This window comes from Hylobates moloch, unplaced genomic scaffold (assembly GCF_009828535.3).
Source record: "Hylobates moloch isolate HMO894 unplaced genomic scaffold, HMol_V3 SCAFFOLD_8, whole genome shotgun sequence".
In the NCBI taxonomy this organism is placed as follows: Eukaryota; Metazoa; Chordata; class Mammalia; order Primates; family Hylobatidae; genus Hylobates; species Hylobates moloch.
In genome coordinates this window covers 28,345,760-28,371,972 of record NW_026652283.1, presented here as the reverse complement: position 1 = coordinate 28,371,972, position 26,213 = coordinate 28,345,760, and the positions used below count along the sequence as shown (strand labels likewise).

The window sequence follows — 26,213 nt, the reverse complement described above, 5'->3', positions numbered from 1 at the left end:
TTAGGGGTGATTTTCCTCCTCGTCCTAGCCACTGCCTCCTCTACCTGCAGGAGACATTTGGCAATATCTGCAGACGTTTTTGGTTGTCACAACTGAAGTAGTGCTCATGGCATCTAGTGGGTAGAAGCCAGACATTGCGGAACAGACATTCTGCAATGCACAGGACAGTCCCTACAACAAAGAATTATCTGGCAGAAAATGCCAATGGGGCTAGGATTGAGAAACCTGTTACAAACCAATTTAGACCTTGTGTCAATAATGAAATGAACTAAGTCTTAGGAAGTTTTGTTTTGTTTAAAGCGTGGAACGTTTTCTTAGTCTTCTGCTCCTGGCTTTGTAACTTCCTACTGCATTCTTGATCATATGATGTGGTGTTATGAAATCTGAAAATATAAGCCAAAATTTAACAATTAATTGTTTCTTGTTTATTCTGGCATTAGAATAGAAGTAATAATTGCTTTGGAGTTTAAACTTGTTCTCTAGGCCTATTCTGTGTGGTTAATATATGTGGGGGCATGATTAGGCCTGCAGTGTATCCATATCTGTATGATAATGAGCCATGTTATTACAGATTGGTTTTGCATGCCATTCTCTCTTTCAGAAATTTGAGCTATAGACCAACTCAATAGAAAAAAATGCCTATGTACTGCAAATTCTGCGTATAATTTTATGCGATTGTTCTAAGACAGAATGCTAAGGAGAAGATGTCTCAACTACAGAAATATTGGCCTTTACTTCAGTGGAATAGAAGCCAATAGGTGTGGTACCTGTTGAAGGGAACAGTAGTGTCTCTTGGTAGGGGGCCAGCTCTGTTTTACAAGGTGAAACAAAAGCTTAACAGCATGGGAGAGATTTTGAAAATCCTTGTTGGAAATTAAACTGAGAAAAAAATAAACTTTACCTAAGATATGCTCATAGAAAATGAATTTTAAAATGTTGGCTAAATGAATTTAGCCAAAAGAAAAAAAAGGTTAAAATCGTTGTATTTTCATCCCAGAGAGAAATGCTTATTATATTTTGGCATATATATCCACTGGCAACTTTGTTTTATGTATGGAAGCATATAAAACACTTCACTACCATGATGATGATGGTGATATACACTTGATGTGTGACAAGTCATTTGTTTAATACCCCCTACAACACTGTAATCTCTTTTCACACATAAGGGAACGGAAGCACCAAGAAGTAAAGTAACTTGCCCCATATTACCCTGTTAATTGACGGTTGTGGTTAGCAGGGAACCCAGGGAACCTGGCTCCTGAGCTTATGCATACAGTTTAGTAACTCGATTATTCACTTAGAATGTGTTCACTTAAACATCTTTTCGTATGACTAAGTATGTCTCTCTGGTAGAATTTTAAATGGCTTTTTGGTGTTCATTTGTTACATACCATAGTCTGTGTATACTGCAATTTAAGTACCAAATTCAGTATTGTTGGGATGAAGGCTCTTTAAGAAATCTCTACTCACCTGCTTAATTACTTAGAATACAATGGAATTTACATTAGATCTTATCGTTAAGTGGTGGTATTTCTTAGCAGACCACATTATTTCTTAGATTAAAATAACCTCCAACTTGTTTTTCAGGAGTCTGGATCAGGGCTGTGTTGGGGGAAGTTTCCCTTCCACGGTGTCTCCCTTCTTCTTGATGCTCAGTTTGTTTCTGGGGACCTGTGCGATGCTGGTGAAAGAGACAGGCATCACGGTGTTTGGAGTGTGCTTGGTCTATGACCTCTTTTCCCTTTCCAACAAGCAAGACAAGTCGTAAGTCATTTTACAGTTTTGATATCAAATGGCGTGTCATGGGCAGAGAAAAATTACTTAAAACAATAGTTTCCAAACTTCCATTTAAAAAATATAACAATTAAATGTCATCTCACCTTAGACTGTCACATAATCAACAAGGCTTATTTCATTAAGATAAGTGCATTATATATGTTCAAATGCTTCACACTTTTGTATAAATCAATGAGGACTATGAAGTTTTTGTGAGCCCCAAATTTGGAATTGAAAAGTATCTATGTTAACTGCAAGTTTATATTGCTGGTTTGTTTTGGTTGCATGCTGCTGAGAAAATCTTGCTTCATAAAAATAGTGATTGCAAATGGTAACAGTTTTTCACAGCTTGCTTTGAATCCCTGCATTTGCATGAGTGTTATCCATCAAAGGGCCCCTTTTCTGCTCTTCTAATGATGCTGTTAGCTAAGAGTTTTAGGAGGCACCCATTGGAATTCCACAAAGAGCCAGTCTACACCATACAGGAGTACATACATGTCGTATTCAAATTAATGAACAAACTTATTTAGTAGCCTAATTTATTTAAAAAATTTAAGGCACACTCATTTTATGTTGTGGCTTATAGATGATAAGAATCACTAAGTACATATTAAAAGTACAAGCACATACTGTAATTTCTTCCCCATCAAATCCATAATTACCAGTAATTTTACAAGCAGACCCCATTTTTCAGTAATTATAAGGTCCTTACTTTTAAACTTTTAAAAAATGTGGCTAATTTATTGCCCTGCCATATCAAATGAAGAATTTTATCTGAAAAAACAATCCTGCTTTTTAAATCCCATTTCCTACCTCTTTATACTTCTTGATATAAAAATAAGAGCAGTGATATTGAGTGGCAACACACTGAGATGAGTCAGGAAATTCTGATCACCTTCCTGCCTGGAAGTGTGATAGTTGGGGATAATTTAAAAAGAGTGTAGTGCTCTGTTGGCTCTCGGTAAATCTCAGAGGCTTGTAAAAACATGGAGCCAAATAATCACTTTGACTCAAACTCGTGCCAAGAAAACCGTGAGCCAGAGGCCCTCCCGTTGGCCTATATGAGGTTGCCTTTCCTCCATATCCTCTGACCAGTGGGAGTAATTGTTAGGCAACAGGGATACCTTAATGGCGCCGGTTCTGGGTTCTTCTCCTCTCCTTGACCGGGCACTGTCTGAACCTGCCAAAGGAGGGCCAATCAGAAAGAAGCATCTCCCGCCTTCCCTTGGGCCCACCCCACGTAGGCCCAAGGGATATAAAACCCAGCACACCAGCAGCTCTCTCTCTCTCTCTCTCTCTCTTTTCTTCTCTTCTCTTCTCTCTCTCCCCCGTGCGACCTGACCTCCACCTCTCCAATAAAGATCTCTTGGCTGCCACCGGTGTCGTCTCTGACTAGCCTGTCGCCCTTCATTTTGGTGCCGTGACTCGGATCAGGATTCCCCACCTTTAGGTGGGACCCCGATCCCCTTCCCAGGCTCAGTCTAGACCTCCGGCCAGCCTTCACCCATTTTCCTGTTCACCGAGCTCTTCGCCCACCACTGGCCTCATCTCGGTAAGTTTTCCCCTCCTGGGCCTACCTCTCGGGCAAATCGCTAGACCCTAGCCGCTCCCGTGATGGACACATTTTGCCCGATGCCCTTACGGCAGTGGTAGGCCCCTATCATTCACTTCCGCCTCGGCCTGCAGGGAACAGAGTTTTCTCCCTCTCCTCCTCGTGTCTCCGGCTTGGGCCCCTCTCCTTCGCTCGTTAAAATCCTGGTACCAGGTGACCCATGGCCTCCTGCCTCTCAGAGGCTCCTCAGTCCTTCCGTTTTGGTGACGATGGATCCGGAGGCTCCGACTCGCTCCGCGGCAAGCGGCTAGCAGGGGGCGCCCTGCCTAGCTCGTCACCGTCTAGTCCTTCCTCTCATTATGGGAGGCTCTGCATCCCTGCCGGTCGACTCCCCGCTACGATGTCTCTTAAATAATTTGTCGGCCCTTGGCCTCGCCTCAGACATCAAACCAAAACACCTAATTAAATTTTGCACTCAAAACTGGCCCACCTATCCCCTAGACAACCAAAACAAATGGCCTCCTTATGGCTCTCTCGATCCTGATCTTCTTCGGGATCTCTACAACTATTGCGTGCAAACAGGAAAATGGGTAGAGATCCCATATATTCACGGCTTCTTCCTCCTACGGGATAGACCTAACCTCTGCCTCCCTTGCAAACCCCAACAGCTCCTTGCCGCTCTTAAACTGCCAACCCCTCCCTCTGCCCCCGACTTCGACCCAGCCGACGAGCCCTCCTCATACCACCACCCTCCGCCCCGCCTTCCAGCTGCCGCCCAACCCCAACACCCAACAGCTTCCCTTCCCCCCACTTCCGCCTCCTCACCCTCCTCACTGCCCGCTCTTTCCTCGTCATTTAGCCCTCCCATTACTCGCTCAAAATCTTCCCACCCTGTTCTCGCCCCCCTCAGAGAAGTGGCTGGGGCAGAGGGCATCGTTCGCATCCATGTCCCTTTCTCCATAGCTGACCTATCTCAAATCGAAAAACATTTAGGTTCTTACGCCTCTAACTCTTCTTCATACATCAAAGAATTTCAGTACCTTTGCCAAGCTTATAGCCTCACCTTCCATGACATCTACACAGTCCTTTCTTTTTTTTTTTTCCCCAGCAGGGGAGTCCCAAACCACTGGCAGTCTGGAGCTGCCCAATTCATTATTCACTGTCTGCTTAAATAAACTCTTTAGCTTTTTAATGTGCCTAAGTTTATCTTTTTTTTTTTGAGATGGAGTCTCGCTCTGTCGCCCAGGCTGGAGTGCAGTGGCGCGATCTCGGCTCACTGCAAGCTCCGCCTCCCGGGTTCACGCCATTCTCCTGCCTCAGCCTCTCCGAGTAGCTGGGACTACAGGCGCCCGCCACCACGCCCGGCTAATTTTTTGTATTTTTGGTAGAGACGGGGTTTCACCGTGGTCTCGATCTCCTGACCTTGTGATCCGCCCACCTCGGCCTCCCAAAGTGCTGGGATTACAAGCGTGAGCCACCGCGCCCGGCCTACACAGTCCTTTCTAACTCCCTTCTTCCTGAAGAGCGTAGGCGAGTTTGGGAACATGCTCACGCTCATGCAGATGAGGTCCACCAAACAGCCCCAGCCCTGCCACTGGGGGCGCAGGCGGTGCCAGAACAGGAGCCCAACTGGGACTATAACACACAAAATGGCACAGCAGCCTGAGACCATTTCGCCACTTGCCTAATAGCTGGACTGTGTAAAGCAACTCAGAAGGCAGTCAATTTTGAAAAATTTCATGAAATAATACAGGACAAACATGAAAACCCCTCTGCTTTCCTTGACCGCCTTACAAAGGCACTTCAACAACTCCTCATGTCCCACTTCTTTGCCCAACGCTTTCCTGATATCCGAAACAAATTTAAAAAGCTAGACAGAGGCCCCTTCACTCCCCAATCTGAGATACTAGCAATGGCGTTCAAGGTCTATCATAACCGGGACGAGAAGGCAAGAAAACAAAAATACCAATTATTAGCACAGGCCCTCCAGGCCCCTTCTCAGCCCATAATAAAATCACACAGCCACAAGGCGTCGTCTGGCCATCGGCCCATACACGAGCCCCCTGGCCCTGCTTTAAATGTGGAAAGGAGGGACATTGGGCCTGGCAGTGCCCAAATCCCAGGCCCCCCAACAAGCCGTGCCCCAAATGCCACCTGTCTGGCCACTGGGCCGTAGACTGCCCTGGCCCCCGAAGGGGAGCCGGGCCAGCCTCCAGCTCTACACTCGACCTCCTAGGTCTGGCCATCAAAGATTGACGGGGCCTTGGGACTCCTCTCCTGACACAGATCATCACCGCTCAGGAGCCCAGGGTCTCGTTAACAGTAGACGGATGCTCTATCACATTTCTCCTTGACACCGGAGCTACCTTCTCGGTTTTAAGGGAATTCTGGGGTGTCACTTCCCTTTTTGGATCTCCTATAGTTGGAGTTGGAGGCCAAACCATACGTCTGAGAGCCACCCCTCCTCTCTCGTGCACCTTCTTCGGCCACATATTTTCTCACCGGTTCCTAGTCATGCCCCAATGCCCCCTTCCCCTACTAGGAAGGGATATCCTCTCTAAATTCAAAACCTCTATATTTCCCTACAGCTCTATAGCCCACCCCCAGGCTATTAAAGATGGACACTAACTGGTTCCATCAGTTCCTAACCAATCTCCACACCGACAGCTGGCTCATCGATGATCCAACCTTACCTCTAGGGTGGCTCACCGCACTCAACGACCTCTACCTACAAGGCGGAATCATGCTCCTACTATACCCCAACCCTCCCAAGCCAAACTCCCTTCCACTTTCCCCCTCACAATGCCCCTTCTCAGCAGGAAGCAGCCAGATAGACGCCGCCGCCCACTTTCCATTTTAAACCAATGAAAAGGGAGGAATGTTAGGCAACAGGGGTACCTTAATGGCGCCGGTTCCGGGTTCTTCTCCCCTCCTTGACCGGGCACTGTCTGAACCCGCCAAAGGAGGGCCAATCAGAAAGAAGCGTCTCCCGCCTTCCCTTGGGCCCACCCCACGTAGGCCCAAGGGATATAAAACCCAGCACACCAGCAGCTCTCTCTCTCTCTTCTCTTCTCTTCTCTCTCTCCCCCACACGACCTGACCTCTACCTCTCCAGTAAAGATCTCTTGGCTGCCACCGGTGTCATCTCTGACTAGCCTGTCGCCCTTCAGTAATTGCATTGCCCATCTTACTTTTGAGGGAACAAACTGTAAACCCCTTTTCCACTTTCTTCTTGCATCTACCTTGTCTCAACTTCCTAACTTCTTTCTGCTATGCCTCACTGACAGCAAAAAGATAAGACAGCTGACTGCAGATGCGTTCTCTCACATGGTCCAGTCCAGAGCTATTTTAATGTTGTCATTAAAGTCATGTCTCCTCTGATCTTGGGACTCCCCAGCCCACTGGTGCCTACAACTCTTTCTTTCTTCTTCATGTAGTCACTGTTGAGCCAGGCCTTTTTCAAATGGGATACTTGTCTCTTTTCTTTCTTTACCTTCATCATACTAAATGGCTAGAAATTCTTTGGGAGGAATAATACTGCTGACACAAGTCCCGCAGCGCAGTCTGGGTCTTTTTTGGATTTTTTTGTTTTGTTTTGTTTTGTTTTTAAGAAACTTTTAGGCCGGGCGCGGTGGCTCACACCTGTAATCCCAGCACTTTGGAAGGCCAAGGCCGGCAGATCATGAGATCAGGAGATAGAGACCATCCTGGCCAACATGGTAAAACCCCATCTCTACTAAAAATACAAAAATTAGCTGGGCCTGGTGGCATGTGCCTGTAATCCCAGCTACTCGGGAGGCTGAGGAAGGAGAATTGCTTGAACCAGGGAGTTGGACATTGCACCGAGCCAAGATTGCGCTACTGCACTCCAGCCTGGTGACAGAGGGAGACTCAGTCTCAAAAAAAAAAAAAAAAAGAAAAAGAAACTTTTATCTTTCACATCCAGCAGTGCTGCTTAAGTGGAGGCATTCATTCTTTTCTTCATGCTTTTGTCCACCCATTCAACACATACTCATTCTGGCTAGCCAGGAGCAAGACAAATATGGTTCCTTCCCGCAAAAAGCATATAAGATGTTGGTGGAGATAGACATTATGTAAGTAATTTGATGAGTGATTGATTACAGTTGTAAAAAGTGGTAGGAAGGAACCAGAGGATGTAACATGGAGACCTGGCCAAGAATGGTTGATATCACCTAAGGGCTAGCCCCGTGCTAGGCACTGTGCCATGCCATTTGCTTGCAACAATCTTTATCCTCATTTTACAAAGGAGAAAACAGAGGCACAGAAAGTATCCTTCCCACAGTCAGCCAGCCCAAGTGGAGCCAAGATTTGAACCCATGTCCGTGTGGTTCCAGATTCACAGGGTTAGCCCGGAGCACCATTGCCTCCAGGGAGGAACATGTGACAGGGACTCAGGAGACCTTGCAGGACATCTGCTGCTCAGACATCATGAGAGTTACCCAGCTCAGAGGTTCTGAGTATCTGGGGGATCGTGGACTCTTGAGAATTTCACAAAGTTATGTCCCCAGAGGAATGCACATATACGCAGAGTTTTACACAAGCACCTAGGGGTCTACTCCCCAGTCCCTACTTTATCTGCTAATTTAGAATAAATATCTTAGCACTAGGTGGTTCTTGAGATCTTTCATTGTATGATTCAGGAAGCAGGAAAGAAACAGTAATAGAAACAAAATGTTGCAAGTACTTTCCTACAAGTGCAATTTATTCCTAAATTTTAAGATTGGCCCCACATGGATGGAATGAGATTTCTTCTATTTGACATCATCTTTAGGAGGAAAGATTTTCGGTACAAGATCAACTCTTGAAAATTATCTTTCTTTTTTAAAAATTCAGGATATAATTTCCAACATCTAGAAAATAACATTCTCTGACCACAGTCCTTATCCTCTCTCTCCAGAGGGAATCACAATCCTGAATTTGGTGCTTTTCATTGCCATGATTGTTTCTAGGACTTTACCTCATATACACACATACCAGTGAATAGCAAAAGTATTATTTTACATAGTTTCAAACTTTACGTAAATGGTATCACTTGCTTTTTTTTTCATTTACCACTGGGCTTTTGAGATATATCAATGTTGATATATGTAGCTGTATTTCATTTATCTTAACTGCTGTATAGTATTTAATTATCATTATCCATTTTTCTGGGTTTGGAATTTAGGTTATTTCTACATTTTTGCTATTATATACTAAGCTGCAGTGAAATTTCTGTGCATACATTCTTGTGCAAATACATGAAGGTTTCTTTCAGGCATAGCCTTAGAAGTGTAGTTGCTGGGCAAAGGATAGATGCACGTTGACTGCATTACATCCCGAGACACTGCTCCTGAAATGGTTCTAGCAGGAATGAGAATCCTCTTTGTTTCACTTTCTGATCATCCCTTGGTAGTATCAGATGTTTAAATTTTTGCCCATCTAGTGGTTATGAATTATATCTCAGAGAATTCATAACAGAAAAAATGTAATTGGATGGTTCAGCTATGAGCAATATCTTACAAGATTATAATAATGTAAATCCTTAATACCACTTCAAATATTCTGAGAGAAACCTATTTGGAGGGTGAGGGGTGAAGAAGTGTGTGTGAGTATGTGTGTGCAAGTGTGTGTATGTGTGTTGGTGGCCGTCTAACAAAGACTGAGTTACAGTGTTCTATAGTAAGTCAATACGATAAGTTCTAAAATTGAAAAAACATGCATAATTATGTTGTTTTAATAATATGGTAGTAAATATCAGAAACATAAGAGCTAAAGACTTGAGAATGGTTGTTTCCAGAAGCAAGACTTGTGGGTGGGGCAGGTTACTGCTATCGGTTGTTGCAAGCCTTGTCATTCTGGTTGACTTTGTTTTCCCTCAATTCCATGCACAACAGGAGCAATGGGGCCCTCTGTCCACGCAGCCCACAGCAGCCCGGGAGCCCCCAGCCCTCCTCACTGCCAGGCCATCCTCACCGGGAGAATGGGAAGCAGCAGCGGTTCCCTCACAAAGGAGCTTGGGGTGGCTGCCACTCTCCACTGCCACCAGAATCCAAGAGCAGTGGATTCCCAGTGTCCCCACGAGCTGTGTGGTCCATGATGAGGTACTGGGCTGGGTTTCTTGGTCCCTGCATGTTTTCAATGTCCAGCATCACCTAGTGCAGCCTGGGATGCCTGGGGAAGTGAAGCACTGAGTCAGCACACTGTGACCTCCCTCTCTTCATGCTTCCCTGCTTACCCCCTTCTTTCTGTCCCCATTTCCCTCCCTCCCCTATATTACAATGGATAAGAAAGGACTAGTTAGAGGAAGCAAGTGGAAGCCCTGCTGCCTGCCTGTGATGAGGTGTGGGTCCGTGCAGCCGCAGGCATCAGAAGATGGGCACCCTCCGTTTCCTGGGGGAGGAGAACGTCCTCCCTCCCCTTCTCCTGCCTCTCTCTGCTCTTTGTGTTTGATCTGAATTTATTACAGTCCAAATATGGGAGGAAACCCAGAGGACTCTTCCTTTCTGAAATGTTTTTGAAGATGTATGAAAATCTTTACAGCATATGACTGTCTTTCTTTTCTTCCTTTTTTAAAAATATTTTGACCTAGCCGTGAAAATTAGCATGGATTTATCAGCACAGGTGTTGCTCCCTAAATTACGTTGTCTCTAAAATATTTCAGGCCACGGACAAGTCAGAATATAACAGATATATGTTAAAAGATAAACTTAGGGCCGGGCGCGGTGGCTCACGCTTGTAATCCCAGCACTTTGGGAGGCCGAGGCGGGCGGATCACGAGGTCAGGAGATCGAGACCACGGTGAAACCCCGTCTCTACTAAAAATACAAAAAATTAGCCGGGCGCGGCGGCGGGCGCCTGTAGTCCCAGCTACTCGGAGAGGCTGAGGCAGGAGAATGGCGTGAACCCGGGAGGCGGAGCTTGCAGTGAGCTGAGACTGCACCACTGCACTCCAGCCTGGGTGACAGAGCGAGACTCCGTCTCAAAAAAAAAAAAAAAAGATAAACTTAGGCACATTAAAAAGCTAAAGAGTTTATTTAAGCAGACAGTGAATAATGAATTGGGCAGCTCCAGACTGCCAGTGGTTTGGGACTCCCCTGCTGGGGCAGGGTGTGGGGAAGCTTTTATGGGGCAAACGCAGAAACAGAGCAAAGGAAATATTTGATTGGTTAAAGGGGAGTAGTAGCCCTATGTGGATCATTCCAGTGGGAAGTCCCTAGTTAGAGGTTAGTTAGTGGTTAAGCTTGGTTTCATTTTACCATTTACACTGAGTTGGGTTTCTCTGCTGATGTAGGGATGCAGGGTGCCAGAGTCACCTTCGCCTAATGACCTCCCAATTATTTTAACATATGGAAATTCCATTCATAAGATTAGCACTTTACCACTTCAGATTGCTGTTGTTACTCTTCTGTGTAGTCTCTTAAAACTCCCTCTTTCTGCAGTCTTTGTTTCCAATTATTCTTGCCTTTGCCTGTGTTTGTTTTTTTATCTTGCCCCATTCATTCATTCTTTTGTTCATTCATCAATAAATATCTGTTGAGTGGCTGACAAGTGCCAGGCATGTTCTAGGCACCAGGAGTGTCCTGGTAAATAAGAAAGACAAGGTCCTTGCTCTTGTGTAGCTTTTCTTCTAGTAGAGGAAGGTAGACAATAAATAATCAATACTGAATGAACAATGTGAGTGCTAAGAAGACAGTTAGGCAGGATGTGATGGAGAGTGATGGCTTAGCCTGGGGGCATTTGGGTTGGTTGGCCAGGGAAGGCTTCCGAATCCTCCTGAATGAGGTGAATTGCCAGTGAAGATGTGCAGGGATCTGGCAGAGGGTTCCAGGCTTGAGGGTCATAGCAAATTGGGAGGAGAAGGGGTGAGGACAAGGAGGGGGCAGGGCACAGGTAAAGGGCTGTGCTGGCTGTGGAAGCAGGTTTGAATTTTATTCTGAGGGGAATGGGAAGATACTGGAGTTTTTGTGTGTGTGTGTGTGTAGACAGTTATTATAACATTTCTTTTAAAAACGTTTCCTCTGGCCTCTTTGTGGTGCAGGCTGTTGGGGGCAATCATGAAGGAGGGAAAAGGGTTAGGAGGCTTTCACACAAGCTGAGTGAGGGAAAAGGGGTCTTAGCTGAGAGTCATGGAAACTGCAATGAAGAGATGAGGTGGATTTGAGATACATTTCTGATACAGACCCAATAGGACTCGCTAATGTTTGTGATGATGGGGAGAGGGAAAGGAAGGAAACAAGGATTTCCAGGTTTCTGGCTTAGCCAGTGGAAAAATTAGGGGAGTAATAGGTTTTCTGGGGGTTGGGGAGAGAATAAAATCACAACAATGCATGAAATTCTCAAAGAAAAGGGAAGAGGAATAAAGGGTTAAAACATTGAGAAAATCTGGACATTTTTGCTGAGGGCCGTGGAGGGAAAGAAGGTGAAACAATTGGGGAAATTGTCAATTTTTTAAATGGAGGCTAAAGGAGTGCAGAGATCACTGGAGATGTTCAAGGTGGGACAGAAGCTAGGCTGCCATGTGACTATGAACTCGGTTAGGGCAGGTTCATGCCAGGTTGTCTCATAGATGTGTTCCCAGTTCCTGTCACAGTGTCTGGCCAAGAACAGCTGCTTAAATATTTGTGACATGGATCAGTTGATGAATGGATGATAAGGAAGTGTTGGAAATTAAGCATAGATGGAACATTTTCAATAAATTTGCCAATGAAGAAATGGGGAAAAGGTTGTTAGTGGGAGGGATGTTCATTTTTCTTTTCAGACGTGTGTGTGTGTGTGTTTGTGTGTGTGTGTATTCTTAGATAACCTGTAGAGAGGAGAGATGAATGATGCTGGAGCAGAAAGGGTAAGATGAAATATGAATTCTTCTGGTGTGCTGCTAATTGTTTAATAACTAGCTCTCCAAAGAGAGGGACTCCTGATTTGTAGTGTTTGCTAATGTAAATACTCCCACTGTGGCTGATTTCAAGCTACAAGTGTGACTTCACTGACCATGGAGTTGTGAGAGCTGTGTCATAGTCCGCCATGATGCCGTGTTTCTACCAGATGGATGCAATAGACATAAATAACCTCAAAAGCATAGATAATAGCAAAGTGAAGCAAAAGCCGACTCAAGAGTAATGAGCTTTAGTACCTTGTTTAAAATATGACATTTAATTTTAAGTTTATTTACTTTAATTTTTAATAATGGCTGTTTTTTAAGTAAGTGACTTGTAAAATTCCTAAAAATTTAACAGCCAGCTCTTCCAAACCAGTGTCAGCCAGTTCCAGCACACCAGTGAGAAGGTCCCTCAGGAAGGGGAAGAAAACTTTCTATTATCCAACTACTACGTACCAGAAAGGGGGCTAGCATGTCCCATATGTTATTCTATCCAACCACTATGGTATCTCTTTTAGGGTAGATACTGTAACTCCCATTGCTATGAAGAAACTGAGGCTTAGAGGTTAAAAAACCTTGTCCAAGTTCACATAGTAAGTGGTAGGGTCAGGATTGGAACCCAGACTGTTTGACTCCTAAACTTGTGCTCTGACCATTTACTGTGCTCTAAAGCCCAGAGTCCAGGGTGAGGGCTAAGCTTTGGGGAAGAAGCAGGGTGCTTGTATCAGTTCTATGTGGAGCTGGCCTCTCCATTGAACTCTCAGCAGGTACAAAGATTCTTGCAGTCATCTTTGGTTCTACAAATGAGACACCTCTTGACTTGCTTCAGTATGGAGTATTGGTGCTAATACATTGAGCCAGGTGACATGCTTTGTAGATTACTTTTTCGTTTTTTTAACCTCAAGTAGCAGGCTATTTTAGAAAGAGTGATGATCGGAGAGCAGCAGATAGCACAGCTGGAATTGGGCCGGATTCTCACTAACTTAATGTATTTATGGCCCCAGACCATCTTCCCCCCATGGAAAGTTGTCATATGTGTTTTCTCTTTGGAAAACAAAAAACGAAAAACAAAAAACGGTGTCATACATTTGAGTATATATTTGATTACTGTTACAATTACTTTTGAAAACTGTGCTTGTACTTTTGTCAGAAGGTGATCAGGTAAAGCAAATAAAAGTTGGAAGAGGCAATGTTATCATAGTTCTTAAGATCTATGCAGACAGAGCGTTTAAATCATGGCTCTATCACTTACTTGATCCCGGACAAGTTATTTAATCTCTGTGAGCCTCAGTTTTCTCATCTCTCAAAGGGGGAAATGCTGGTTGTCAGGACTAAAAGCATTTGTAAATGTATAAGCATGTAATTGGTGCCTGGCATACTGTGGCCACTCAGCACATAGAAGCCAGCAGCGTCATTATTATTAGTTTAGTATTCTGAATATTATTTTCCCTGTATGGATTTCTGAATACCAGGATGCATTATGAAAATGCTGAACCTGCAATATACAGACAAGGAATGAGTTTGTGTGGATTTTTGTTGTTGCTGTTCAACTTCAAAACTATTAGGACATAGTCGTATTGGATGCATTGGTGTGAGGTTGATAAGAATTGGGCTAAATGTTAGCAGGCAAAATATTGTTTTCAGAAGTTATCTGACACAGGGAAAAATCTAAGCCCAGGAAAAAAATCCTACTGCAGGTCATTTATTTAGTTTGTCTATTTTTATGTGACTTACTGATTGACTTATGGGTAGAAAGTATAATGAAAAGCCTAGAGTTCAGGGTACCTACTCTAGAATCAGATTACATTTTAGTTGATGCTTCTTTTACTGAATTATTCCATGGGAAATGAGAAATGTTTTGTGTGTGAACATCCCCCAGCATCTTAAATACATCAAATTCATGCACACATGGAAACAGTTTCCCCTTCACATTAGAAAGCCCAGCGAATTCTAAATGAAATCTTATCTTCATTCCATATATATCAAGTATATACACACCTATATATGTATAGTCATTCTTCATATATACTTGATTGGTTTCATATTTAAATGACAAGGATCACAATAGGCATCGAAGACAGTTCTTGGCTCAATAAATTCTTGGACATTTCCTCTTTCCTCTGCTACCCTTCAGGGTATGTTATGGATCATTCATTTATTCAGTACTGTTTACTGAGCACCTACTATGTGTCAGGCACTATTTTTGGTGCTGGAAATATGGCAGTGAAATAAACAAAGCCCTATCCTTATAAAACTTTATGGGATGATGATCATGATATTTCTACATAAAATGAACTCCTTTTCTACTTTTGTGGGCGAGATAATGGTTAGATTTTCATTTCATTGGCTCTTAAAAGTTTTTTCCTGTAAATACCTTGCACATAGGTGTACTAATAAAAAAACTAAAACAAGTTTAGGACTAGAGAACAGTTTGGCACTAAAGTGAATTATAAGGTAATTAAATTCAAGGGACATAGGGAGGCATATAAATATTTTGACCTTCAATGATAAAATGGGTAACTGATCTTTTAAGTGTCATTTTTATGTTTTATTGCTGTAGACCTTGTTTCGCACTCTTTTTTCCCCAAAGTAAGAAATGCTGTGCAAATTAAACTCCTGAGGTAAGCTTTTGAACTTTTATGTCACACGTATGATTCTATGAGGAGGGAAAATGTGTTCCAGATTATTAATAGCCTCATACCATCTTTGAGAGAAACCTAGTGAGCTAGTGATATGAGATTTACAGGTGACAGAACAAATCTGTATTGAAAGCCTGTATTATTGATGCATAATTACTGGGTTTTCTTTCGCCCCTTTATACATCATATTCATTGATCTCAGATGAGCCATTTTCAGTCTCATTCAGCTGCTGCTTTCAAAAATGAAATGACTGAATAAGAGGTGTGGAGTTAACTAATGGGTCCACACAGAAAATACATGTAACAGTTAAAAGTGAAGTTTGTAGGTTCATATTTATTTAATAAATCCCACATCCCTCATTTTAAAATCTCTTAAAATATAAACCTCTTACTTTAAAGGGTCATTGCAAATTTTTAATTGCTGCTAATAGCTTTTTCCTCGCTTCCCTTGCTTTGTGTGTAAATAAGCTGGTCCACATTTCAGTATGGAATTCTCTTCAATGGCATGCATAGTTAAGTCTTTAGACGTAGTTTTTAGATGATTGTATTCAGATCACAGTGAGTTATTTCCAGGAGGTAGGAGCATGATGGTGGTAGACCCAAGAAAGCAATAACTTTTAGGCTGAACTATATAATGACACTGACCAAACTAACCAGTATAATTAAAGTTATGTATTGTTAAACAACTTTATAACTGTTTATACTCAGGGTCCTATCATTCGGACACAATACCCAAATTATATCTTTCCTAATCTTTGTCCATATGCATCCCTGAGCTTTTTCCCTTCTTCAGCTTCTATTTTTTTTTTTTTTTGATGGAGTCTCAATCTGTTGCTCAGGCTGGAGTGCAGTGACGTTATCTTGACTCACTGCAACCTCTGCCTTCTGGGTTCAAGTGATTCTCCTGCCTCAGCCTCCCGAGTAGCTGGGATTACAGGTGTGCCACCATGCCTGGCTAATTTTTGTATTTTTAGTAGAGATAGGGTTTCACCATGTTGGCCGGTTGGTCTTGAACTCTTGACCTCAGATGATCTGCCCTCCTTGGCCTCCCAAAGTGCTGGGATTAAAGGCATGAGCCACTGCTCCTGGCCCAGTTTCTTTTTAATGAAGTGAATTGACCATAGTTTTTGCTAAGACCCAGTGCCCTTTGGTGTTCTGGGACTACAGGCACACTTGGTGAATGTTAAGGCACTGCAGAAGGGAGGTGGTTGATTACTGCAGGCAAATGACCTCCTATAAAGGAGGAAATAGTTTATTGAAAAGGGTAAATGAATGGTGGTGTTTTGCTATAGGTGTGACAGAAATGGCAGGAAATGTGTTTTAAAAAATAGAAAAAATTAAAGTTGGGCACTGTGGCTCACGCCTGTCACTCCAACACTTTGGGAGGCTGAGATGGGAGGATCACTTAAGCCCAAGAGTTTGTGGCTGTAGTGAGCAATGATCACGCCACTGCACTCCAGCCTAGATGACAAAGCAGGACTCTGCCTCTAAAAAGGGAAAAAAATAGTTAAGTGCAAAACTTATTTTCAAAAATAAACTGTCAGTTAGTGTTAAAGGGCTTTTTAATTATGAACTGTGTTTATTGGAATAGTGTCATTTCTGTGCCTTTACTGTTCTTCAGTGGGTTATTTACTCAAGCTGGTTTCCCAGGTCTCATTAAAGTAGCTTTTTTTCAAATATAGAACTTGCCAGAAAAGTGTTTTCTTTGGTGGCTAGAGAATTTGAAGAGAGATTTTTGTTTTTTCTATTACTGTTTCTTAGCCATTAATTGAGAGGGATCTTATCCCATTGTAACCAGACCCAAAGTATGTGGTAAAGCAGGAACTACCTTTATGAGTTCATCTGAAAGCTTATTGGAAATCCACATTGGTTCCTGAACTGAGCTTGGCACTAAAATGGATCATTTCAATAAAGTGCTTGTTGGCGTCATTCAGAAGTTAGCACTAAAAGCTTCTTCTAAATAAATCACATGCTAAGGAGGCAAAAATTCCTTTTAATTTATGGGTAGCAGTTGATAGTTGCTAACTGCTGACAGTCCCTGGTTCGTTCTGCTTCATCTTGATTGGGTATCAGTTCTTGGCAATATTTGATCCCCTGTGAATTTCAGTCAGTGGATGATAAGTTCTTTCCTTTCTCAGTGTAGAGTAATCAAGCTTAGGCATCTGCCTTCCAACTGGATGCCCAGGGACATACGTTGAAAGAGAACGCTATCAGAACGTAGGCATTTCTGGTTGGCATGCAATTCCATCACTGTCATAACAGGCTGTTCAAAGAGGATCTCGGGTCTCATGGCTTTCTATCACCTCAGCAGACACCATATGGAATACTCAACCCCTGTCCTGTGTGGGTAAGAGAGTAGCAGCTGACTTCAAGGCCACAAAACAGTTCTCTTCTTTTGCAGAACACAGCTAGTGCTCTTATGGTGCTGCAGGGAGTTAGCTGCTGATATCTTTGCCCTTTCAGTTAATGCTACTATCAACCAGTTTAATTTTTTTCTCTTTCTCTTTTTTAATGTAACCTACTGACAGGTTGTGGAGTGACTGTAATAAAAGCTGTATGAGTTCATCTTAACATTGTAAACACTCAGGGAATATATAAATAATTTTTTCGTGAGAACATTATTCTGTGCCAGGTAATATATCATTGTGGTTTCAGATAATTTGGTAGGCTTTCCAGGTTGTTGCTTGGAAAATTGTCTGGCACATGTTTTGATCTGGTACTATGTATTGTAGACTCAATATGACAGAACCTTAAAGATATACATGCTTAAATGAAATATTTTTTTAAAAAAAATTGAAGAGGTTTGGAAGGACATTTTATCCATCAGAAGAAAACCAGAATTTTAGAAGTGGAAATGATTTGAAAATTATCTTAAAATTCAGAAGCAAACATGATGATAGTGATTTTCATCATGATCAACATTATGAATACCACTGTAGCACTTCTTAATGGCCAGGAACCATGCCTCAAATTTTACAGATGGCTTACAATTTTAATTCTTACAAAACCTATGAGGTTGGCAGTGTACATTACCAGTAAAGAACATGGACTCCTACCAGAGTGCCTGGGTTCCAATTCTGGCCCCGCTGCTTACCAGGCGTATGATCTTTTACAGATTGCTTACACGCTCTGTGTCTCAGTTTCCTTGTGTGTACCACAGCAGTAGTAATACTAATACCTATCTCATGAGATTATCGTGAAAAACAAATGAGGTAGTACATGAAACAGCTTACGATAGCTCTTAATTGTGGGTTTTCATAAGTGGTAGTGCTAGGATTTAACTCCCCTGTCCCATGTTTATTTTATGCGAAAGCCAATGTGGAAGAATTACTGTTTAGAAAGCTTTCCTTTTTACACCATTCACCTTTTCTTTGCTATGTTAATGAAGGACAGTTGTATAGTCTTTGTTTGACTTTATGGTATGTGGTTACTCTACCTCATTTTATGAGCTTATACTATTTTAGAGGGAAATAGATTATAAGAGAAAAAACATTCATGTAGCAATGATGGCCAGTCCATCAAAGTTTAAGAGGATAATAGAATCCTTATGATAACACTTAATTCTTAACTGATGAATGCCATCCTTGTTGTGTCTCAAAAGGCACGTTTAGAGTTATTCTTAGTTTCTGAGACTAACAGCTGACCTTTTTTAAATTAAAATTTTTTGATGTATTTCGAATGACTGTCATCACTTTAATAAACAAATCATTAGGTTGAAAAGCAAATAATAAAGACTTAATTTACTAGCTTTTTAGATAGATGAACTTATAGTCACATGGGAGGATGTGTTTCATTTTGTAGATTTATGAATTTTTGATACTATTTATATTATTCAAACCATGATCTTTATAACTTTATATATAAACTTGGAAATGCATATTGACTTTGAAGTTACCCTAAGCTACAGTCTTCATGAGCTACCCGTCATTAAAGATTTGCCCTTAATGATTTAACCTATATAAGTCTTGGTAAAGTGTTTAAAATAAACATAAGTATAGACTTTTAAGAGCTGAAGGCAATTAATATATATAATTTGGAAAAATAAATAAATAATACAATCAAAACCAAACAGCCAGCCAGAGTTGGATGGAAGGAAGGAATAATGTTTGTGTCTTTTGTTAAGAGCTAGACATGCTCTAGGTAACTAATCAAAAACCAATATATTTCAGTGTTTGAGTGGTAGAGCTTCTGGTTCCTGACAGTTAAGTCTTTATCAGAGATTTTTTTTTTTTCAGTTTTCATTTGGCTTCCTTGAATAATTTTTCTTTGTGACCGTGAAAGGAGTGTGATTTTGTGAAAGGAATGATGATTCACATTGCAATTATGATGGAAAAAAGCTTTGATTTTAAAAAGTGTTCTCTTTCATTATAAAACTTCAGTTTGGCTTGTCATGCAGTCGTGGAGAGGTTGTGCATTTATCCCCAATATAATTTGTTTCTCTCTTCTTTATAACTGCCAAGGTTATAAAGGTAAACCATTCAGATAAGTTGAAATTGGGTGCCAATCTCCAGACATTTCTAAGCAGGAAATGTAGATGAGATCATGGTTGATGACTAAGAGAACAGAATGTCTTGAGCATTAAAACCCTTTTCATTCTCCCTCATTATTGTTTTTGAAAAACCTGAACAATGGAAAGGCACTGATTAGTTTTGGGGTGTATGTGTTTTCTTTTTTAGACAATAGCTATTTCTCCGGTTGTGCAAGAGACAAAGAAATGGGAGATAGCACAGGGTAGTGCAAGAAGCCTAGCTAGTGGGTCTTACTTGGATTCTGATTTGCGATGTCCTTTGGGCCAATTACTTTAGCTCCCTAGATCTTGGTTTTTCTTATCCATGAAGTGACACAAGGGAGACAAGCTGGTTGGCCTCATGTCATTTGATACTCTCTGGAAAGTCTATTATCTTCAAACTCTTAAGAACTGTACTGCCGGTTTTCCTCTTTTTACATGACCATACTCTATTGGCCTGTGTAGTTAGAAATTGTGTGAGAGTTAGAGGTTGACCCTAAAAGGAGACACCGTAATGAGAGACTCTTGTGACTACACAGACTTTGGAGGAAATTTTGCTAGTGTTCATTGCCATTTTTCTCTTTTCCTTTTCCATTGTTAATTTTTGGCTACTTAAGTCTTTGGAACTTAGCTCAAATGCAATGATGGAAAATGTCAATATTTTAAAAAGATTAAGTTTTGTGTTTTATGTATTTTGTCTTCAATAATCATAATGCAGTAAAGTTGTGCATTGGCAAACTGATTTTTAAAAGGTGGTTCTGTGATATATTTAATAAACATTTATTAAAAACTTACTCTGTATACAAATGTCTTTGGGATCATTTGCTTGCAAGAGCAAAACTTTAAAAAGTTTGTTTAAACAATTTGCAGTATTTGTTAGAAAAATACACTAGAATCTAACAACACTTGAGGACATGTATTGAACACGGTTTCTGGACACAGGAACTGGCAAGGTCAAAACATTTATATTTTTGCCTCTCTGGGGCTTCATAGTATCTCTGTCACTTTTAAAAAAATTAATATTGTTTTTCTTTTTGCTTCTTTGTAAAGACTGGCTTGGGCTAGGCATAGTGGCTCATGCATATAATCCTAGCACCGTGGAAGGCCGAGGTAAGATCACTTGAGCCTAGGAGTTCAAGGCCTGGCAACATAGGGATACCCTGTATTAGTCAGGGTTCTCTTAGAGGGACAGAACTAATAGGATATATATATATATATATATATATATATATATATATATATATATATGTAAAGGGGAGCTTATTAAGTATTAACTTACATGATCACAAGGTCCCACAATAGGCTGTCTGCAAGCTGAGGAGCAAGGAGTGCCAGTCTGAGTCCCCAGACTGAAGAGCTTGGAGTCTGATGTTTGAGGGCAGGAAGCATCCAGCATGGGAGAAAGATGTAGGCTGAGAGGCTAGGCTTGTCTCTCTTTTTCCTGTTTTTCTGCCTGCTTTATATTCACTGGAAACTGATTAGATTGTGCCCACCAGATTAAGGGTGGATCTGCCTTCCCCAGCCCACTGACTCAAATGTTAATCTCTTTTGGCACCACCCACACAGACATACCCAGGATTAATACTTTGTATCTTTCAATCCAATCAAGTTGACACTCAGTATTAACCATCATAGACCCCATCTCCTCAAAATTTTTTTTAAAAGTGACCTAGCCATGGTGGTGCACACCTGTGGTTTCAGCTACTTGGGAGGCTGGGGCAGGAGGATCACTTGGGCCCAGGAATTCCTGGCTAGAGTAAACTATGATGACACTTCAGCCTGCGCCACAGTGTGAGACCTCATCCCTTTAAAATAAATAGAGAAAGAAAGATGGGGGCTGGGAGCAGTGGCTCACGCCTGTAATCCCAACACTTTGGGAGGCTGAGGTGGGCGGATCATGAGGTCAAGAGTTCGAGACCTCTTGGCCAACGTGGTGAAACCCTGTCTCTACTAAGAATACAAAAATTAGCTGGGCGTGGTGGTGCATGCCTGTAACCCCAGCTATTCACTAGGCTGAGGCATGAGAATCTCTTGAACCTGAGAGGTGGAGGTTGCAATGAGCTGGGAGCGTGCCACTGCACTCCAGCCTGGGCAACAGAGCAAGACCCCATCTCAGGAAAAGAAAAAAAAAAGATTGACTTTTTAAAATTTGATGAGTGCGGGACTGCTTCAGTGCCAGTTTCATACAGCCTCTCTGTTCAATTCTCTGTAAGAAATAGACTAGAATTCCTGTGCCCTGACTCAAAATTTTCAAAAGAGAGACTGGTTGGCCCAGCATGGATTAGCTTACATCTTGGTGGGGAAGTCATACAAATAAAAAGATAATTTCACTGAGGATGGGAAGTGCAATGCTAGAAGTATGTACACAGAATTATGGGATCACAGGAGAGGTGACCTTAGCCAGCTTGGGAAGTTTGGCTCAAGCTGAGTCTTAACAAATGAGACAATCATGGTCTCTCCAGGCAGAAAGCATAGCTTGGGCAGAGACACAGAGGTGTGGAACTGCAGAATGCCTCTCTCTCTCTGTGTATGTGTGTGTGTATACATGAATGTGTGCAACTATGAGCAAGCAGCTCAGGGCGTGAGCAGTGGGAGATGAGGTTGGGAAGGGTAGGCAGGAGTCCTGTCATGAAGGAACTTGGGAGTGAAGTCAGAGGACTTTGACCCCTGCAGATGAAGGTTAACAGGGCAGTGGCAAGCTCATCTGAATTAGATTCCTATGTAGGAAAGTCTGATCATGAGGTCTGATGCAACATATGATTTAAGTGTGAAGATAAGAAAATTCAAAGCATTTGATATTGTTGTATTTTTGAGAATGATAAAATGATATTTCTGAGATTTTTATCATAATTGAATCCTGCATATTTGTGAAAGCTCAGTATTTTGTTTGTTGAGGTTGTCTCATATAAAAATTTCTTTACCCATTTTTATAGTTTTGTAGAGTGTTCACATTTAAGAAAAGGTAACAGGAGCTTTGTGGGTGCGTTTGTTTTCTTAGCCCATGATAGAGGGAAACTGTGTCATGTATCCATACATGTTAATTGGCTTGAGCCTTCTCAATTGATGATTGTCTTCTAAAGAATAGAAAATAATGAAAACTTCACAGGGTTGACAATCCATTTCTATTATTCAGTTTGCTGAGTTTATCATTTTGATTTCTGGTTTCTGACTAAAATCATCATTTTTTCTTATGTGTGTTGTGTCCAAGCAGCTGTTGTATTTTGTACTAGAGCAGATAATTGCTTTTCTTCTTGGCAAAGAAAATGAGCAGATGTGAAGTAAATATCTTTTTCTGGCTTGATCAATTGGAAGCTCTGCAACCTAATACTGACTGCATTTTCCTAAGTGACGTAGCAAGTGCAGCTCAATGTGAGACTATAGCTGTTAACTGCCAGGCATTCACTTTGGCCAGACTCTTAGTTTTAGAGCTTGAGCAGTGAGAAACAAAGTTCAGTATTCACATAAGGAAAATAGTATGTTGACTAGAAGGGCCCTGTTGATGGAATTTTTCCCAAAAAATGATTTTAGAATTTCCTTCCTTGTTTACATTTAACAATAACGAAGCTGTGGCATGCTCAGGGATTAGGTACATGGATTCTGGAGTCACATAAAATGGGTTTAAGGCCAAGATTTTTCATTTAGTAGCAGTAAAAAGTTGAATTAATTGATTTCCAGATCTATAAAATAAGAATAATTAATAATAATTACTGTAAATTATGTGACATATGTGAAGACTCTAGCATGGGGCCCAGTACAACACAAGCCCCCAATTGGCACTCACTGTTGTACCCTAATCTGAAGATAAGGCAGTCTTGCTACAGTTGGAGAAGAAAGGGGGTGGATAATAAGTTGCCTGTTCAGTAAATCCATGGTGCTACTTTTCAGTGTCTTGCAAGATTTGGCTTCCTTATTCATCATCTCTTTCCCATTGGAAAGGAAAAGGGAGCCCCTATGGAATGCCTGTTATAAGCCAGGAGGTAAACAGCATGCAGCTCATTAACTGTCACCACGCCCTCGGGAAGTAGGTCTTCCTACATGTGGAAGGCAAGGCTCCCGGAGCTCATATCATTCGCTCAGCAGGACACAGCTGGAGAGCGGAAGACCCAGGATCTGAACCCACATCCATCTGATTCCACCATCTAGGCTGCCCCAGGCTGTAGAGGTCAAGCCCTTACAGTGTTTTCTGAAGACATTTAGGAGCGACTTCTAGAAAGAACTGTTGGGAAAGGCAGAAGTCTCCTGGGAGCAGGAATCTGTTTCCCCCTTTCCCTGAGTGGCTTCCCCCCTCCCCACTGCCCTTTTTTTATTTTTATTTTTTATTTTTTTGACAGAGTTTTGCTCTTGTTGCCCAGGCTGGAGTGCAGTGGTGCGATCTCGGCTCACCACAACCCCTGCCTCCCAGGTTCAAGCGATTCTCCTGCCTCAGCCTCCTGAGCAGCTGGGATTACAGACATGTGCCACCAGGCCCGGCTAATTTCGTATTTTTAGTAGAGACGGGGTTTCTCCATGTTGGTCAGGCTGGTCTTGAATTCCGGACCTCAGGGGATCCACCCACCTCAGCCTCCCAAAGTGCTGAGATTACAGGCGTGAGCCACCAAGCCCAGCCACCCCTGTTTTGCATGTTGGGTGCTGCTGCTCGGCCTGGCTCTGAGCCATGGCATCATCGTGTTGGAGAGAAATAGGATGTCTCTGTTCAGAGCACCCGGCTCAGCACTTTTCAGAAAGTCATTCTTCACCTTAAAGTGAAATGTCAGGTGCGACGTGTCACATTTCATCCATAAGCAGTCTTTAAATACAATTTTTAAAAAGCTCTCTGACGCAGCAGTGAACTAGCTGTTGCGGGATAGAGGCAACCCTGGGCTCCTGGTTATTCTGTCTGCTGAGTGTTACGTTGGATGGTTGTGCTGCTCTTCGGTGGAACTGCTTTATGTGTGGCATTTCTGAGACATGGATTGTGTGTGTTATGTGTGTATCTGGTTAAGTATCACTTTGTGGACATTTCAAAGTTAATGCATCTCTGTGCAAGCCTTTGCTGTGGGCATGCCAGCACAGTGTTGCATGTAGTCATGGTGGCGCACTAGTGAGTCACTAGCTTTTTATTTTTGTTTTTTAAGAGAGAGAATTTAGGCCAGGCGTGGTGGCTCACGCCTGTAATCCCAGCACTTTGGGAGGCCGAGGTGGGCGGATCACAAGGTCAGGAGTTTGAGACCAGCCTGGCCAACATGGCAATAAATTCTTGTGAAAGTATACTCACTGAAGCAGGGCCATTCCATAAAACACTCTAGCATCAATGTTGACAGGCATGGAAGGAAGACTGCATTTTCAACTTGAGTTCAAAGTCTCACAATGTACATTGGGTATTGCTAAGAGTCACTGTTGGTGCAGATGCAGCTTCAGGACCAACTAGGAGGTTGGGAGGGCCACATCCACCTACCTCCAGCTAAGCATCAACTGTGGAGCAGGTGTTGCCGCAGGTGAAAACAATGTACGAACAAAAAAGACAAATCTCTGAGTCAGCCTTGCTGACTCAGGTGCTGGCGGGCACCTGTAATCCCCCCTACTCAGGAGGCTGAGGCAGGAGAATCACTTGAACCTGGGAGACGGAGGTTGCAGTGAGCCCAGATCGCGCCACTGCACTCCAGCCTGGGCGACCGAGCAAGACTCTGTCTCAAAAAAAGAGAGACAGAGAATTTAAGTAAGGAAAAGGTTACTTTTCTTTATTTCTGCCTTTTTTGTTCTGAAGAAATTTAAGTTATTCAGGGGAGTATGAAAAAATAATGTGATAAACATCCATATTCCTATTGAATCATACTTTTTCCAGTCCTTTTTTTTTTTTTTTTGGCTTTACCTAAGGCGTGAAACTACTGGTGGAGCTCAAGTGTACCTTAACATAGCCTTTGGTCCCATTGCCTTTGCTGTCTCAGGGGCAATGCCTGTCCTGGGCTTTCTGTATATTGGCTGCTTTCTGAGCCCATAACGATCTCATGTAAATTATGCTTCACCCTTAGTTAATCTGGTCATACAGTTGATTTCCCCAGAGAGAATGGATTGGACAATCTATGTGGCCAGGAAGAAAACGTACCCACAGGAATCCTCAGGTGTCATCTTGTCTTAATCTCCTTAACCTACAGTCTGTAATAGACCCGAGGAGAATCTACAAATCCGAAATAACCCAGCATGAACTACTTTTCCCAAGCCCCAAATTATGCAAGGCTGACTCAGAGATTTGTCTTTTTTGTTCGTACATTGTTTTCACCTGCGGCAACACCTGCTCCACAGTTGATGCTTAGCTGGAGGTAGGTGGATGTGGCCCTCCCAACCTCCTAGTTGGTCCTGAAGCTGCATCTGCACCAACAGTGACTCTTAGCAATACCCAATGTACACTGTGAGGCTTTGAACTCAAGTTGAAAATGCAGTCTTCCTTCCATGCCTGTCAACATTGATGCTAGAGTGTTTTATGAAATGGCCCTGCTTCAGTGAGTATACTTTCACAAGAATTTATTAAATACCTATTACATGATGAGGTAATAGTTTTACTGTATATAATCCTGGATTCCAATAAATAATTCTGCAGAATATATTGAGCATAATTAGTAATATAGCTGACATTTATTGAGTGACTACTATATTTGCCTACTGTTTTCAGCACTTTACATAAATTAACTCACTTAATCCTTATAACAATTCTATGTGCTTGGTGCCATTCTTATCCACGTTTTGCAACTTCAGTAAGGGAGCCATGGGGAGGATAAGTAATTTGTCCTGCAAAAATGCAGCTAATGATGGAGAACCTGGAAATCAGGCCCCTGCAGCATGGCTCCTGAGTCTTAATTCACTCTGTGTTTCCTCTGCAAGCAGAAA

At 42.2% G+C, this 26,213-nt stretch overlaps 1 protein-coding gene across 8 annotated transcripts in view; it reads left to right on the top strand.

The window, feature by feature from the left end:
* The window catches only part of TMTC1 (transmembrane O-mannosyltransferase targeting cadherins 1), a 282,068-nt gene that overhangs the window by 31,478 nt on the left and 224,377 nt on the right, over positions 1-26,213 (top strand). For 7 of the 8 annotated variants that reach the window (XM_032159935.2, XM_032159934.2, XM_058442440.1 and 4 more), the window contains exons 4-5: positions 1,591-1,767; positions 9,226-9,432. In XM_032159935.2, the coding sequence (XP_032015826.1) occupies positions 1,591-1,767; positions 9,226-9,432 (384 nt within the window). The remainder of the gene's footprint in view (positions 1-1,590; positions 1,768-9,225; positions 9,433-26,213) is intronic. The other variant, XM_058442439.1, reaches the window with a different exon arrangement.